Here is a 15204-nt window from a genome sequence, read left to right as displayed (position 1 = left end):
AGTTGTCCTTGAGCGTCGCTTTGGATGCATAGCCGGCCGTTGCCAAACGCCGGGCGTATTTTTCGGTGCTAGACTATGGACAGCTTTTGAGGCGGCGAGTAAGACCAATGCAGCCAGCGAGCTCAAGGTCACGCCCTGGCGAGGAGTTGGTGAGGCCTCTTATGGAGGGAAGGATTCCAGTGCTATTTGGCGTCATTGCTTTTTTTAATGCGCACAGAATCGGCAACTGTGCCTTAGCTATTTCCTCATGCAAAGCATTTCGTCACCCGGCAAATGTTTTGGTACATAACTACTTGCAATTACGCCCCGTGCGCAATAATAAATCTTCCTATAAAAAAGGCGATCTTGCATGGTTTTTATTGACATCAATAAAACCCTTTCGCATTATTTTCGACTCCGGCGACAAATGCATTACTTAGAAGCTCTGTGAGAGAGTATTTTTCAGACGGCATGTTTTCATCCTATGCATCTCGTGGCTAGATATCGATTATATTCCGTATTCGGTCTTGAACGGGTACTCATCTGTGATTCGCTGAAGTAAAATATATTTTTTTTAATTCAATCGTTTGAACGTGTTTCATCTCTCTCCGCGACTTTCCTCAAAGCAGACAGAACGTATTCGAATAGCAATCTTTAAATACAAGACTCTGCACTTCTTGATATCTCACAAACCGTCGTGAACGGCAATTTTCAATCTCCTTTGGCGCTTCGGTATCATACAATGTTTATTGATTTACTTTAATTTGGTAAATAGTAACGTGTGTTGAAATAAAGTTGATGCGTAAGCGAAATTGTTCTTTAACCGATGAAATTTTAATTCTATTTTATTTAATTACCTTCATATTTTTCTACATTATTCTTATTTTTCACGTAAATTATCTCTTAAAAAATTCCCATATTAACAACTGCGTCTTAAAAATGCCTCCAAACGTTGAGGTCATATTTATTGCTTTCTAATTATTCTACATATTTGATATGTCATTTTATAGTGCGTAGACATTGATGTGGATATAAATGATGAGGCGAATTCTGGCCTTTGATATGGGAAACAGCTGACTATAAAATTAATTAGTTTATGGACGTCCTCGTTCAGGTTTTTAATTGTATCGGATTTTTTTCTAAATAGTTACTCAGCCATCTGTTTTTTGGCTGTAGTATTTCGTGTATCACCAAGAATCATTCCATTCGTAGGTTCTAAAATCAGTAGCTTTTGCTCATTTCATATTAGTCTAACTTCTGGGAAAACGAAGTAATTTCTTCCCTAGCCTTATACTCATGGGCCATAGTCTGTAGGGTACTTATCAGTCAAATTATTAATCCTAACAATTTTTCGGGGGATATCTGCATAGTAATTACGTACCAATACATTATGAGGTTACAAAAATACGTTTCCTTCAAATTCTTCTGAATAGGAAGGTAATGTCAACGATAAATATTGAAATAGAATTGTGCTACAAACAAAATGTCTATCATTAAAATATGATTCCTTCGGTGACGGTTAAATGTAATACATGGCTATTTGAAGACATGCTGTACCAGCTGACAATAAATCAGGTGTCATGTATGCTTGTACCTCATCGCTTCTTGGATTTAGAGCTCGCTCTAGGTACACGTGGAAATAAAGAGTCTACTCGTTGTTTACAAAGTTTAGAAGTTGTCTTATGTGACTCAACACTAATCAGGCTAATTCGCTGCCATGTTTTCATCCAATATTCTCATGGACGAATACACGGACCTATTTATCCATTGTCTCATATCAGCTTGTTTTCCATCAGTCTTTTTCGTTATATAGGGAGATTTTCCCTGTTTTCCTCCCTGTTTAAGTATTTCGAATAAATTTCATCTCATTGCCAAATCTTAACACTCTATTCTTGGGAAGTCTGCTCTCATAGATTTCGTTAAACGCCTAACCTTATGCAATACCTCCTCAATTTTCCCATTGTCCTCACGATTCTCAGCTTACGTCTCTCGAGACCAAGTATCGACTACCACCTCAGCATTAATTTTCTAAAATTTAGGTCACCTTAATCGCCCACCTACTCAATGCGCATTATTTCGTCAAACCTTTTCGAATGGCGCGTTGCACATTTTGGTCATCAAAAGGTTCTCTCTCCAATGCGCTGGGAACTTGCATCTGAGAGATATTTCGACCACTAAAGGATTGCGTATTGGTCCTTCCCCCCCCCCCCCCCCCCCCCCCCCCCAACTCTTGCTCCTCCGTATACCTTTTTCGCATCCCTCCGAATCCACACACAGACTGAAAAATGAAAAATGCCGTCAGGAATCCCGTTTAGGCAAGCAGGCGACTGACTTGCCTCTCTTCGGACGCCCCCAAGCGAGCTAATCAAAACCTTTTTGCCGCCCGACCTAAAACTTCCCCTCCTTGCTTTCGGTAGCAAATAGCTGCAATTTGGCGAAAGCGGGCCTCCAGGTGATAGGGTGGGGAGGGGGAGTTAGAGGAATCGGCGGGAAGGGGGAGGGGGGAGAGGAAAAGCATTTATATTCGAACGTTCAACTCCATGGCGGTCGCCGGCTCAGACACCACCACCGCCGCCGACCGTCTACCCCTCCGCCTCACCTCCTCCGACTATAACTGCCACCTAGCCTTGTTTCATGCGGTGGTGCGATGTTTCGAAATTATACTTGATGCGCTTCAATATTGACGATAGGTTGGTGACTTTGGTCGGCTATAGACTCCTTCATCTGTCATCAACGCATGGGACGCGATTCTGTCCCTTCATAACGCCGTGCGCTACGGTAAAATAGCATATCGATGCTTAAATTCTAACAACACGTATCTCAAAAATTGCAACTTTTCAGGGGAGAAAAAAAAGCTACTATTTTTCTCTAATTGTACGCTAAAATCAAAAACCAAAAATTCATAAAACTGAAAAAGAAGCATACACTTGCCAACAAAGAGGTGTTTCTTGCTTGAATTCTATTTTTTAATGTTATTACACTTTGTTTAAGATACCTATGTCAAACAGGCCAAATTTTGAGGTACGTGTTGTTAGAACTTAGCCATCGATATCTTAAACCTACTTCGTGATTCTGTTATCCGAATCGCACCATTATTTAGCGACCGCGGCACTGATTTATCGTATTATATGTGCGTAAGTTCATACTTGGCGCATTGACTTGCTGTTTCTGGCATACTTTTCGTATTTGACTTCTTCATTTGCCATCAAGGTTTGGGGCGCGATTCTGTCTCATCAAAACCCGGTGCGTTACGGTAAAATAGCTTATCTAATAACACCCGATTGATTCCATTTTCCGAATCCTACCTTTATCTAGCGTACTCTGCATTGATTTTTCGTATTATTGGCAAGAAACTTCAGGCTTGGCTCATTTGCTTGCAGTTTCTGACCCGTTTTTTGTTTCGATCCGGCGGTGATATTATAACGAACTAGAAACAAAATCCTGCCCCAGGTTTACTATGCTCGTCGAAGTTGTCTGTACAACAGTCGCAGTCGACTGTTACGGTGTAATCCGTGAAAGCACAGGAAAATGCGGTGGAAACTTAGTAATCTATTGTCCAGTAATCGACGATAAGATGGTGACTTTGGTTGGGTATGAATTTCATACTGCATGGACCTACTGACCGTCTTCAGAGTTCAGGCGCCAGTAGGATGACTGGATAAACTGTTGTCGCCTTTAGGCTAGACTACATGTAGGAACACCCGAAAGCCGTTACAAATGTCAGTTCAGAAGTCCGACTTGCGACTACTAGGGTTCTGACCTGAAGACGCCAGCAAGACAGCTCGAGAAAATGCCGTCCCTTTAGACAAGACTACGCATCAGGAATACCCAAAAGCCGTTACCAACATAAGCTCAATTATAGTTATCGAAGCTCATTGGACAAAAAATTGCCAATCTAACTATCCTGCTGCCACCTCTTCGGTCTCGTTCGCCGGGGGGACCATGGCAAAACGGTGAGGTAACACGTCGGAGGCCATTGTGTTCGGGAAAGTTGGCCGCTGACCAGGCGGGAGGGGGTGGGATGGTGGGTGTCGCGAAAAAGAAACGGGGACGCGCGCACACACTGTCACTTTTCAGCGCACGCACGCTCGCGGGTGGTGGCGGGCAAAAATTCCGTGCGCACGGGAAGGCCGAAACGGCGCTGCTCTCGGGTCCGCCCGAAGAATTTTGAATGCTCGCTTTGCCAATCGCGGGAGAGGAGACGGAGCAACGCCTTTACCGCACGTAGGCAGGGCGAGTACAGAATGAGGCACACACACTCGCACACGGGTAAATTTGTTTTGGCACGCCATGATTTCGTTGCATGACGAAAGTAATAATATGTATCACCATTCAAAAGAATGTATGTAAAAAGAAATTGGGTAGGATGAGACGAAAACAGTCTCCTCTGTCATTCAACCCCTCTTCAGTAACGTATCGATCTTAGGCAATGATAAACTTTCGACGGAATTTAAAAAAAGTGCTTGCAAATAAAAATAGCCTCGTTTCAATTCAGTGTAAATTACTTTTTTTACCAGTTTTTTATGTATACCGGTAATTTGCATGAAAGAACACTTTTGAACAAACGAATTTATGAGTAAGATTTATGAAAAGTTACAAAGTCGAATTATTTACAGAAAAATATAGCAAATTAAGGAAATATTTTATGAGTAAAATACGAGTTATATGATTATAATTAGAGAAATTGAGTGTTGCACAAGAAATGTTGAAGTTGAACTGAAATAATTGTAAACGTATGGATAAATTCTGAAAATATCCGGTCAAAAAATGTTTGCTAACATGCTACGCTTCAAAAATAGTACTAGAGAATGGGGATGTGGAGCATATGAAAAATTATGAAGATTTTTAAGTTAATGTCAAATAATAAAAAGGTATGGTGCTTTTTAACACAATTTATTTAAGACCATACCATACCTTTTCATTGTTGACAATGGATTTTCACAAAGTTAAGCCTGACACAATCGAGTTTAAGTTAATGTCAACCTATCGTCGAATTAAATGGAAACTGTTTGCAACAAAAAAATCAGCCTTGATTCAGTGGTGTCTAAAATAGCGTTTTTTCGAAGTCATTGGTAAAAACCGCTATTTTGTACAATTTTCAAACGAAATTATCACAAAATTAACTTCTCTAATGCTTTTCCAGTCTCTTCTCCTTCTATGAAATCCCTTTCGAGTGGACGCTACACTTTCGCCCGGCATATGTTATTTCGCGATGTATTAATTAATTAAAACCTACGCTGTTATAGTGAAATTTTTAATACATAAGTAAATAGTTAGCTCTTTTAAACACGTTTCTTCACCGAAATATAGAATATTTTCCTCAGTATTGTCTCTGAGGTGAAATCGTCGCATTTAAGAAACGAGCGAATTTTGTCAAGGTGACACTACTGAAAATATCAACCCGATAGGATAAGCTTCATACTAGTAACACGTCATGAAGAAGACTAAATATGACCGGTTGAGCTGGAGTGATAATTCCTCTTTTGTTAAAACTATATGAATAACTTCACTTTGTTCTGGCTAGGAATTCTGGCAAGCGTTCCTGAAATCGCCCTTATGCCGGACGTCCTTTAAACCGCAGGCCCTTCAATCAGTCGAATCCTTCATTCTGCAAACATTTCATGTTAAAACCTCCACCTTAATATAATCACACAGCCGGGGCTTCGGAGGGAACTCAAGAGGTTTGGATCGCCCTAATTTTTGCCCTTGCTTAGTGCACGTTAAACCGCAATCTGCGGTTACTTCCCACTGCTATTTTCGTACGCAGCCACGGAGAATGAATAAAAAAAAGATCGATAGAATTTGCTAAGGGCGTGAATATAAGGCCTTCGGGATGAATTACCCATTGAATACGTATTATTCTCTCTTTTGGAAGCGAAAGGGCATCCGGCCACGGAGGCCTTGGTCAGAGGGTGGGGCACATTGTAATGACTCCGACACCATCTCGTACTTATCAGTACAAGGAACGAAAGTATAGCAGGCAAAAGGATGCATGTAGAATATGATGATACCGTAAAATGGGGTTACTTGAAATGGTTACTTACCAATTTTTAAAAGGTCTTGCATCAATTAAATCTTAAGTAGTCTAACGACACACCAAAAAATTCTCTGTACTTGTACTTAACACTGCGTTATGCGCTGGCAAGTGAAACCAACCCAGACACGAAAATAGTATCAAACTATTTTAAGTAACTCCGGTTTTAGGTACTAACAGAGATGATGAAAATGATAAAAAAAGAAAACCCCGAAATTTTCAAGCATGTGCTTTCTTCCATAGAGCCCTGAGTGATTTTTTAATATAATTTGTGAAGTGAGTTACAGCTTATCCACGCATTGTTAGAAGAATAAATAGATCTATTTTCGTTGGTAGTATTTAGATGTATTGTAGTGTTACCATAAGTGTAGAAATTTAACGAACGAAATTAGGAATATTTTAGAAAGTGAAGTTTCAGAAATTTAATTTTTTTAATCCAACTATGGAGCAGTATTTTTGCTTTCTATTAGTGCGTTTCAGAAGTTTATTATTTCTTAAGTTTATTTCTCCCTCAACCTCGGATGTAAACCGTTCTAATTTCGAAATGTTACGTCCCGTATGAAGTGTTCTTATATTCTACCGGTTAAGCTGCTTCCTCTCAGCACTCTCTTCACTAAATTTTATTCCTTTCTCAAGTTCCTTCTATTTTTTTGATCGCCATTATTACTTGATCGTTAGATTTACGACCCTCTTCGATACCAAAACCATTTATAACATATCTACGTGACTTTTTTCAATAGTGAGTAAAAATTTCTGGCCTCACGAAACGATTTTCTAGCTGATAGCCGGATATATATTTCTCTCGAAAGAGAGTGACCTAAGGATATTTTATTAATTGTAAACGAAGTCTAAGTTTAAACGAAGAAAACTTACGATTGTCCCCAAGGCACTGCTATGCATAGCCTTTCAGCTGAACAATGAGCCCTTTGTCCCCAAAGCTAGGCTACGGATATTGTCTACGGCAAAGGATCGAAAGGTTTGGATTGAATGCTTAATCGACTTTTTTTTGGCTGAAAAATGCGAACCTTGAAAAGGTTAGCTTTTGAAAATTAGGGACTCAATGTGATTCAAATTTTGTATCCAACTATGGAAATTAAGTCTGAATTTGACCCCATTTGAAGCTTACCAATTTCGTACCAATGCATTTGGTTTTTTTTAATATTTTGTAGCCTTGTATATTGAAATGAACGTCATTCCCTTGACTGTATCGTTGTTTTCCTACCAAGCAACGAGGTAAGAGGTATTTTCCTCAGGAAATAGTTGCAGAAATGTAGAATGTGATATATATGCATACATTATCATCTAGTGTTTTAAATGATTTTTGTGGCAAGCTACGAATTCTGAAGATCCCGAAGTTTTCTCTATCAGTCAGATAATATCATATTGAATAAAAGTAAATTTATTATTTTCAAGAATTCATTGTGATTTATCCTTCATGTAATTCGTCGTGTGCCTACATAAAACCTGCGTTTATGGACAACGATTAATTATAGCCAGAATATAAATTCACGACGCCTTCTCCAGGTCAAAAGAAAACATTAATCTTGGCTCGCCACCTTCTTTGCTCCTTTGGAATTAAGGGGACGAACGATTTGGAGAATGCCTGTTGAAAAACAAACAAGTCTGTTCAAAACTTTTTCCCCTAAATCTTGGAGGCATCGGCTGAATGAAATAAATGCGTACTATACGAAAGTAGAGAATATCTCTCTCTATATATATAGAAATGAAGGAAAAAAATATATTCCGAAAAAAAGCTTCCGAAGAAGAAATTCTCGAGTATTCTCGAAAATAAAAGTGTGTGTGTTTGAATAAAAAGGACCGAGGAACCTCGACAGCCAAGTGGGCTCCCATTCAGGAGAGCGTTGCTATTCTGAATTCATCTCTCCATTTCTTTTCGCGCAACTGCACCCTCCTCCTTTTAGCCCTAACGTTTTTTTTTTCTTTCATGATTTTTTTCCTTCGACTATCTTTTATTTTTCTTTCCTTTCCATTTCTCCCTTGTCATTTTTGTTCACTTTTTTTCTCCATCGCCACTCTCTTGAACAATTTCGTTCGTAGTAGGACGCCTTTAAGAGATCTGGAGTTTTTCGTCTTAAATTATTTCTAAATCTTTCTTTAATATTAGGGATGTAACTGAGTGTTATCTCGAATTTTTCTGGATAATAGTTTGGAGGTGGTGCCCCGGACGGTATGAAAAACGTTAATTTATGGAATCTGGTTACTTATATGGTTGAAAATTCAAAACCTTTCGGTTAATACCGTGCACATTGTGGACGTTAAGAATCATGGTTATGACATAATATGACTGAAAGTATGCAATTCTGGCAATTGTCAACGTTCATCTTTATTTCAGGAAGCATTTGTGCTGGGCCATGTCGTTACTACCATTTTCTTTTCTTGATGAAAATAGCATGGTAGTAATGATTTAAGCATTCATTTTTGTTATTCCTTCAGCTAAAATACTATTAAATTCTTAAACAATACTTCTGATATTTTCCATCCTGCCACCCCCAAATCCATTAAATTACCATAAAAATCCTCCAATCATGATTACTATCCAATCATCCTATACCTTGATAGATGGATTCACTACAGGCTTTTCCATTATTACAGAACTTTTTCCAAGGCAAATGATTCCGACCTTAAAATGTTGCTCCTGTGTCTCAGTTAAACATTTCACGTTTGTAGCAGGGCCATCGCGGTGCAATTACTATATTATGTAGCTTTACTCAGTGCGAAAAAGTGTTTCGTGTTTGTTGTTCTCTGTTAGAGAAGATAAGCACTATGTTCAGTACGTAGAGTAACAGCATTTTATTGCAAAATGAAAATGTTATAAATCAGTAGCTGTGCCGATACTTTCAAATCAACAGTTTTCGCAATGCTCTTTTATTGTTTTCCCAAAGGTTGTGTCCTCAAAATATAGGTATTGCTGTAAAACGTCATTATGATAATTTAGAATTTCTCCCAAGATGGTTAATATTCGATCTGATTAATCCCGAATAGTAATGTAGCATGATACAAAATCACTGCAGTATTAATTAGCAAAATCTCAAGTTCTTATTACTCTCGATAGACCAATTTTCTTTATTGCTGCCTTGTCTCCATATAAACTGTTTTAATATACCTAATAAGTGGCAATTATTTATAGTTCTAATACCAATTAAATATCCCTTTTAGATGTTATAGGCCATATTTTACAATCAAATGGCTGTCTCTGGGGTGTTTCTTTTATTTGTTGTTTCTTATGCAATATTCAGCAATCTCAGTTCCACATTCATCGAGTTACAGTGGCGATAAATGCCAAATGTATTTAAATTAATAATGTCACATACGATCAAATAAATCTCTAATGTTATTATTTGGTATATCGACATGCTGTTTCTCTTAACTCTAACAATATTGATTTTTAACCATATCATTTACCTTGATTTCTTCATTCAATAGTTTAATTGTTGCATGATTAATAATTTGAAAAAATACCTATCTTGAGCCAATATCTCGGCTCTTGACACTGTTGATAGATAAGCAAAAGCCGATGCATCGGCCCGCGGCACCTAGGGGGCTAAAATATGTTTTATTAATACTCAAATTCTTATCATTGGCATTAAAAGGAATCGATATATGTGAAGCGTGTACTGTGAAATTAAAAAAGCCATTAGTTATTAAGGCATGGGGAGATTGGATAGTAGTTATCATTTGAGGGGTTCATATGGTAATTTTATGGAGTATGAGTATTTTATCTAAATTAATCACAAAAATGAATGCCTAAATCATCAACACGATGCACATATGCGCTCTAGTCTTATCCCCTCGGATACCGTGGGTCCTTAAATGTATCGTTCGAGTGTAATTCCACTGGTAAATCTGTTTCACCCAACATTCTTTGTTTCAGGCGCAGTAACACCACCAGCTAGGCGCTCGCGAGGCGGTTCCCGGGGCGGGAAGTTGATGAGCGGATCTGCGCGGCCCTGGCAGCGGGCGGACAGCGCTAAACGAGGTTTCATTTCTTGCTCTCTTTTCACACTCTTCCCTCGACTTCCCTTTCATCCACCCACCCGACGTCTTTTTTTTACACTTTTTTTTTATTTTTCTTCTCGGGATCGCTTCCTTCCGCTTTCGAGAATCTCCACCTCACTCTGCTGCTACTCCCCCAACCCCCTCTCCCCCTCCTCCCGCCTCCCACCCTCCCCTCCAGACGTCCCCCTTCGTTCGAGGGGTGGTCGAGCCCTCTCGCTTTCGTCTCCCTCCCGACGCGAGCGACGCCCGACGTCGCAGCCGCCGCCGCCGTCGATAGCCTTAAAGCGCAAAGCACCTTCCTTTCCCTGCAACGCGGTGGCGGTCCTACCCCTTCAATTTTTTTCTTCTTTCTTTCCTTCTCCTCGTCTTTCGAGCGGCGCGTGGCGTGAATTCCCTCACATATCCGGGGTGAATCCGGACGCCAAAGGGAACAATGTCGAATTTCTGTTTGTTTACAATGTCACTACTATTGAAGTTGATGGTTTCAGGCGTCACTTTATGGAATTTAATCATGATGAATAAAATTTGAACCTTGTTTTTCAACATATATATTTATTTAAACACGACCGCGGTCTTATATATACACACGACCACGGGTATAAGACGATCTTTCATTGTACTCCTCGCTTGATGATGACGCAGTGCGTCAACTCAACGTAGGTTTTTAAACATTAATTCTTCGCTAAGTAATAGTCTTGATCCAATCAAATAACACCAAACGGCAACATGTTTTTGTTTCATTTAGTCTGATCTAGAGGCTGATATATCCTCTCTAATTGGTCCAGAGTACCAGGCCTTTCACTTTTCTCTCATACAATGTGTTTTCTCTTTTTTTTTACTTCAAGTCGCTTGCGGGTATAATATCCGAATTGCGAGTATCATTTGCGCGAATTAAAAGAAAACAAGTACGTGTTATGTTTTACTCAACTAATTGAATAAAATCGTATTATTTCCATGTCATATTTTTCCTCAGGGTCACATTCAAATGAAATTTTTACCTATGAATTACTGTGTACTAAAAACAAACGCATTCGTAATCTCCTCGCACCTTTCTTTCTTTCATTGCTGTTTTTTTCTGAAAAAGCCTTAAGGTGGCGAATTTATGTTGAATGGATTAGATTTCTGACATTAAAAGATTAACGTGGATTTGATAAAATAACATACAGTGACATTCAAAAATATTTAAGCGAAATTGATTGGCCCAACTTAATTTATTACACATATTTAATCACACTCTCCTTAAAATCTTCATTGGAAAGCCGTAAGTCTTAAAAATAGAACAAGTTTATCCTCCTCAACCAACTTCCTTGTATATATTTGAGGCAAGCTCTCGCAAATAGTATGCTTTTGTGAGCTCAGAAAACTCATTTTCAGCTCACTTTATTCAATATTTGGCGCTTTATTTCCATACAATAGTTAAATTCTTGCATCTGTAAGGTGGAACCTGAGACTTGACAATGAGTAATTGAGCTCTTTAGGCTACTAAGTTATACCAATATTATTAACTTTGTGCTCTAAAAAAGATCATGAATACTATAATTTAAAAAAACCTTAACTATAACGAACGAAAAAGCTCAGGAGCGTCTTTGACCCATAGAGCTATAATAAAAGAGGTTCACGGTAAAGATTCAAATGATGTCCAGGAATGTCAGGTGTGTGGAAGAGTAAGAGGAAATATGGTGGATGGGTATGGTGAGGTAGGACTAACATCCATTTAGTAGCCATCATTTCTTTCAATATTCGACACGCTCCATTCCTTACCAGCTTTGATGGTATAGCCTTGTCCGTGACATTTTGCTTGTTTTGCATCAATCGCGCAAACGGACGCGTCCACAAAAGTGAAAAATAAAACTGTTTCAGTTGGATGGAGAATTGAGGCGAAAGGGATCGCGAGCGAAAGGTTCTATCCGAGGCATCAGGAACAATGGGTGCACGTGTGGTGGTGTTTTCTGGTTTCGGATCTGAGTTTGGCAGCGGAAATGAGCTTTGAGTGAATCGGCCATCCTAATATAAAGGTCGTTTTCCGGTTGCCATGGAGCTGTGACTCGGTTATAACAGCGCCATTCATTTGATCAAACTCAAAAGGGCATGAAATTAGTTATCAACGAAGAGCGATTTCTACGGCTGGCGTAGCTTTGCGCATGCAATTCAAAGCTAAACAGAGGAAAAAATTTGATTAATATCAGAGCACAGCTATCGACCGTGTATTTCTTTTCAATTTGTTGCTCGTCATTTTGAAAGGCTGCGTTTATTTACTAAACCATCCTCACGTTAACGAGGCACATTGATCGAATCGATTATTACCAATTTGAATGGCGTGCTAGCTTATCGTCTTTTTTCGGAGTAGTACAAATAAAAGATTTTCGGCTTATTACTTTTACTATCTGCTTTTCACTTTCGGCTGGAATGATTAGTGGCATATGATGCCTAAATTTCCCTATTGTAGTCTTCGTTGCATCCAAATTCTGGTAATTTTCCGCACCATCTATCTCAAATCGGATGATAGGCTGGTACATCGCTGAGTTGTCCAAAATGTTTATTCTCTTTTCAAAAATTTATCCTCATTTACAATTTTTTTATCCATTTGGATTTAAAGTTATTCATAAAATTTTAATTGAACTTTGCTTGGACTATCAAGGTTCACCGCTATAATAATGTTTAAAAAGCGTCCATCATTATCCTTTCATCCCATTTCCAAAGGAATATAAACTTGAATAGGGTGGTTTCCTATTATTTTTTTATTGCTTTAATCGAAAGATTATTACTCCTGGAGTACGTATTTCACGCTTTTAGATTTTTAAATGACAACATCTATTTTTCGCGATTAAATGAAAAGTGAAAATTTTCAAGCACGCGAAAACGCGACGCTTAAGTATGAATGCCGGGAAATATCTCCGTACGTCGTATTTCTGGTTCCCCCTCCCGCCCGGTGAGGTGACCTTGAGGCGAGGCTTAGCGCTGATACGTCGCAGGATGCTAGCGGATAGCTGAGTACCTTGCTGGATGGTAGCGCTTGGCTTAAAAAAGGTTTATTAATACCTTATCAAACGAAGAAAACTTTCCGAACTTAGCCAGTTTTAATAGGTGATTATTAAGACATGTTTCCCTGAGCTCTGTGCCTCATGCATGCATTGGTAACCTCAGACGATGTATAACTCCTATCCTCTCGTGTAGAAACTAGGTCCCTGTGACGTCATGCGGAGTGGAATCGCATGGGCGCCAATCTGGCCTTTTTCAAATGAGGATAAAATTTGACCCTTGCCATTCGTCTAAACCGGTATTTCAAAAACCAAATAATTTGTGTGTTATGAATACACTAATGGTGGGTAACGAATCGCAATCAATGCCTTTCGTTTTCTTTGATGAAGGAAACTATCCTATTGCTAGGAAGCGAGAAATCACCTTAATCAGAAATTGCTGCTCCAAATGAGAGTCATTAAATTACTTAAACTTTGACAACGTGTTCGTCTTTTTGGTTGAGCTCCGAAAGGTTTTTGCTATTACGTAGGGAAATGGCTCAGGCGTTACTATCACCCCTTGAGGTGGACAAATAGTGATAGAGCGATATGGCAATGATACGTGAGATGTCGCTGGAAGTATATTAGATTTATGGAACAGACACTATAGGTGAGCTAATTTGTGGTCGTTCGCCGCACCGATGAATTTAACCGTTTTTCGGCCTCAATTTGGAGCAGCATTTCCCCTCAGATAACCTTGAATGGATACTAAAAAATGGTTAAAAACTTGGTATTTCTGCAATTTCTTATTGAATCGTGGTTCACACGTATTTGAGCAAGTTCTCTTCCATGCTCAAAATTTCTGTGGTCAAATATGATCGTTTATTGTCTGCAATATTTCTTGTTGACTTTTTTGTTGTTTTTTTCTACATAATTGTTTAATACCTATGTGCTCAAGGGGTTCAGCGCTGGCTGATACTCAACTGTAGACATATATCGATAGCTAAGTTCTAACAACACGTATCTCAAAATTTGGCCGGTTTGAGTTAATACTGCCATTTGGAAGTCAAGACAATTTTTTCCCGAATTCCAACTACACTTATGTCGAAAAATTAATGAAAATATGTTTCTTTTCTAAGTTTTATGTATTTTTTGTTTTTAATTTCAGTGTAAAATTAAAAAATAAATCGTTTTTTTTTGTCCTCCTGAAAAGTTGCTATTTTGAGATACGTGTTGTTAGAACATAGCCATCGATATGTTTAATTTTTGTCGCCAACATTCTTGCTACCTTTATAAATTTAAGACTGATTTAATCTCCAATACTCTCGTCCTAACTTTCACACAAGAAACTCGTGTTATTCTTGTTCTCCGGAAAAATATTCCGAGTACCTCAAAATATTTCAAAATTTTGGTCCCATTAAATCTCTCCATTTATATCGCAAGCATCGCAGGGCATCGTGCCGTGCGTTTGGCAGAATGAGAGCCAATAGAATCACCTGGAGGAAATCGAATTGCAAATTCTCGTCGGAGAATCAGTCACAGCATTTACTGCTGAGACCAGGTCAACGGGAATATTTATTTCGGAGCATCACCTGAATGAATGGAATGCGAAAAAAGGCGAAAATACGGAATGGCGGTGACCGCACGCGCGCCGCCCGTCCGAAAACGGTGGGAGAGAATGTTGTGTTTGTTGTGATAACGGCACCCGGCGACCGCCGCCGGATCTTCTGTTAATTTATGCTTCCGAGAATATGCTCACCCGCCGCGGATGACTCACGCGCCTTTTAGCGAATCGCCGCTCATTTGGTCCGTTCACGAGTGAGATTGCGCAATACCAATATCGGGAGGACTGGCCACGGATTGACGGCGAAGTTTATTCGGTTGCCTTGGAAACGGTTTGTTATGGAAAGAAAATCGCGAGATAAAGGTAATGAGGCAGGAGTGTGATATGACCTCGTAACCAGTGAACCTAAATCAATTTCTTCGCAGGACGTATAAATAGTGTATATTTTTTACAAACATGTACGCATTTAATGTTTTTATTCTTTCATCATTATTAGTCAACAGTTCTAAGTTTGGTTTGACGCAGCTATGCATTCTTTTCTCCTATCCGATAGCCTTTTCATAGCGATGCATATCTTCTCTTTTACATTCTTTATAACCTGTTCTATGTAACTCATGATTTTTTTATATGTGTACGTTTTTTACCGACCTATT

At 39.0% G+C, this 15204-nt stretch overlaps 1 protein-coding gene across 6 annotated transcripts in view; it reads left to right on the top strand.

Moving 5' to 3' along the window:
- Positions 1–15204, top strand: part of LOC124158935 (broad-complex core protein-like) — a 351886-nt gene that overhangs the window by 251977 nt on the left and 84705 nt on the right. For all 6 annotated transcript variants that reach the window (XM_046534363.1, XM_046534360.1, XM_046534361.1 and 3 more), the window contains exon 3: positions 9906–10010. In XM_046534363.1, coding sequence (XP_046390319.1) covers positions 9906–10010 — 105 coding nt within the window. The remainder of the gene's footprint in view (positions 1–9905; positions 10011–15204) is intronic.

This window comes from Ischnura elegans, chromosome 5, assembly GCF_921293095.1.
Source record: "Ischnura elegans chromosome 5, ioIscEleg1.1, whole genome shotgun sequence".
Lineage (NCBI taxonomy): Eukaryota > Metazoa > Arthropoda > Insecta > Odonata > Coenagrionidae > Ischnura > Ischnura elegans.
The sequence above is the reverse complement of the archived record's forward strand: the minus strand, read 5'-3'. Positions and strand labels throughout refer to the sequence as shown.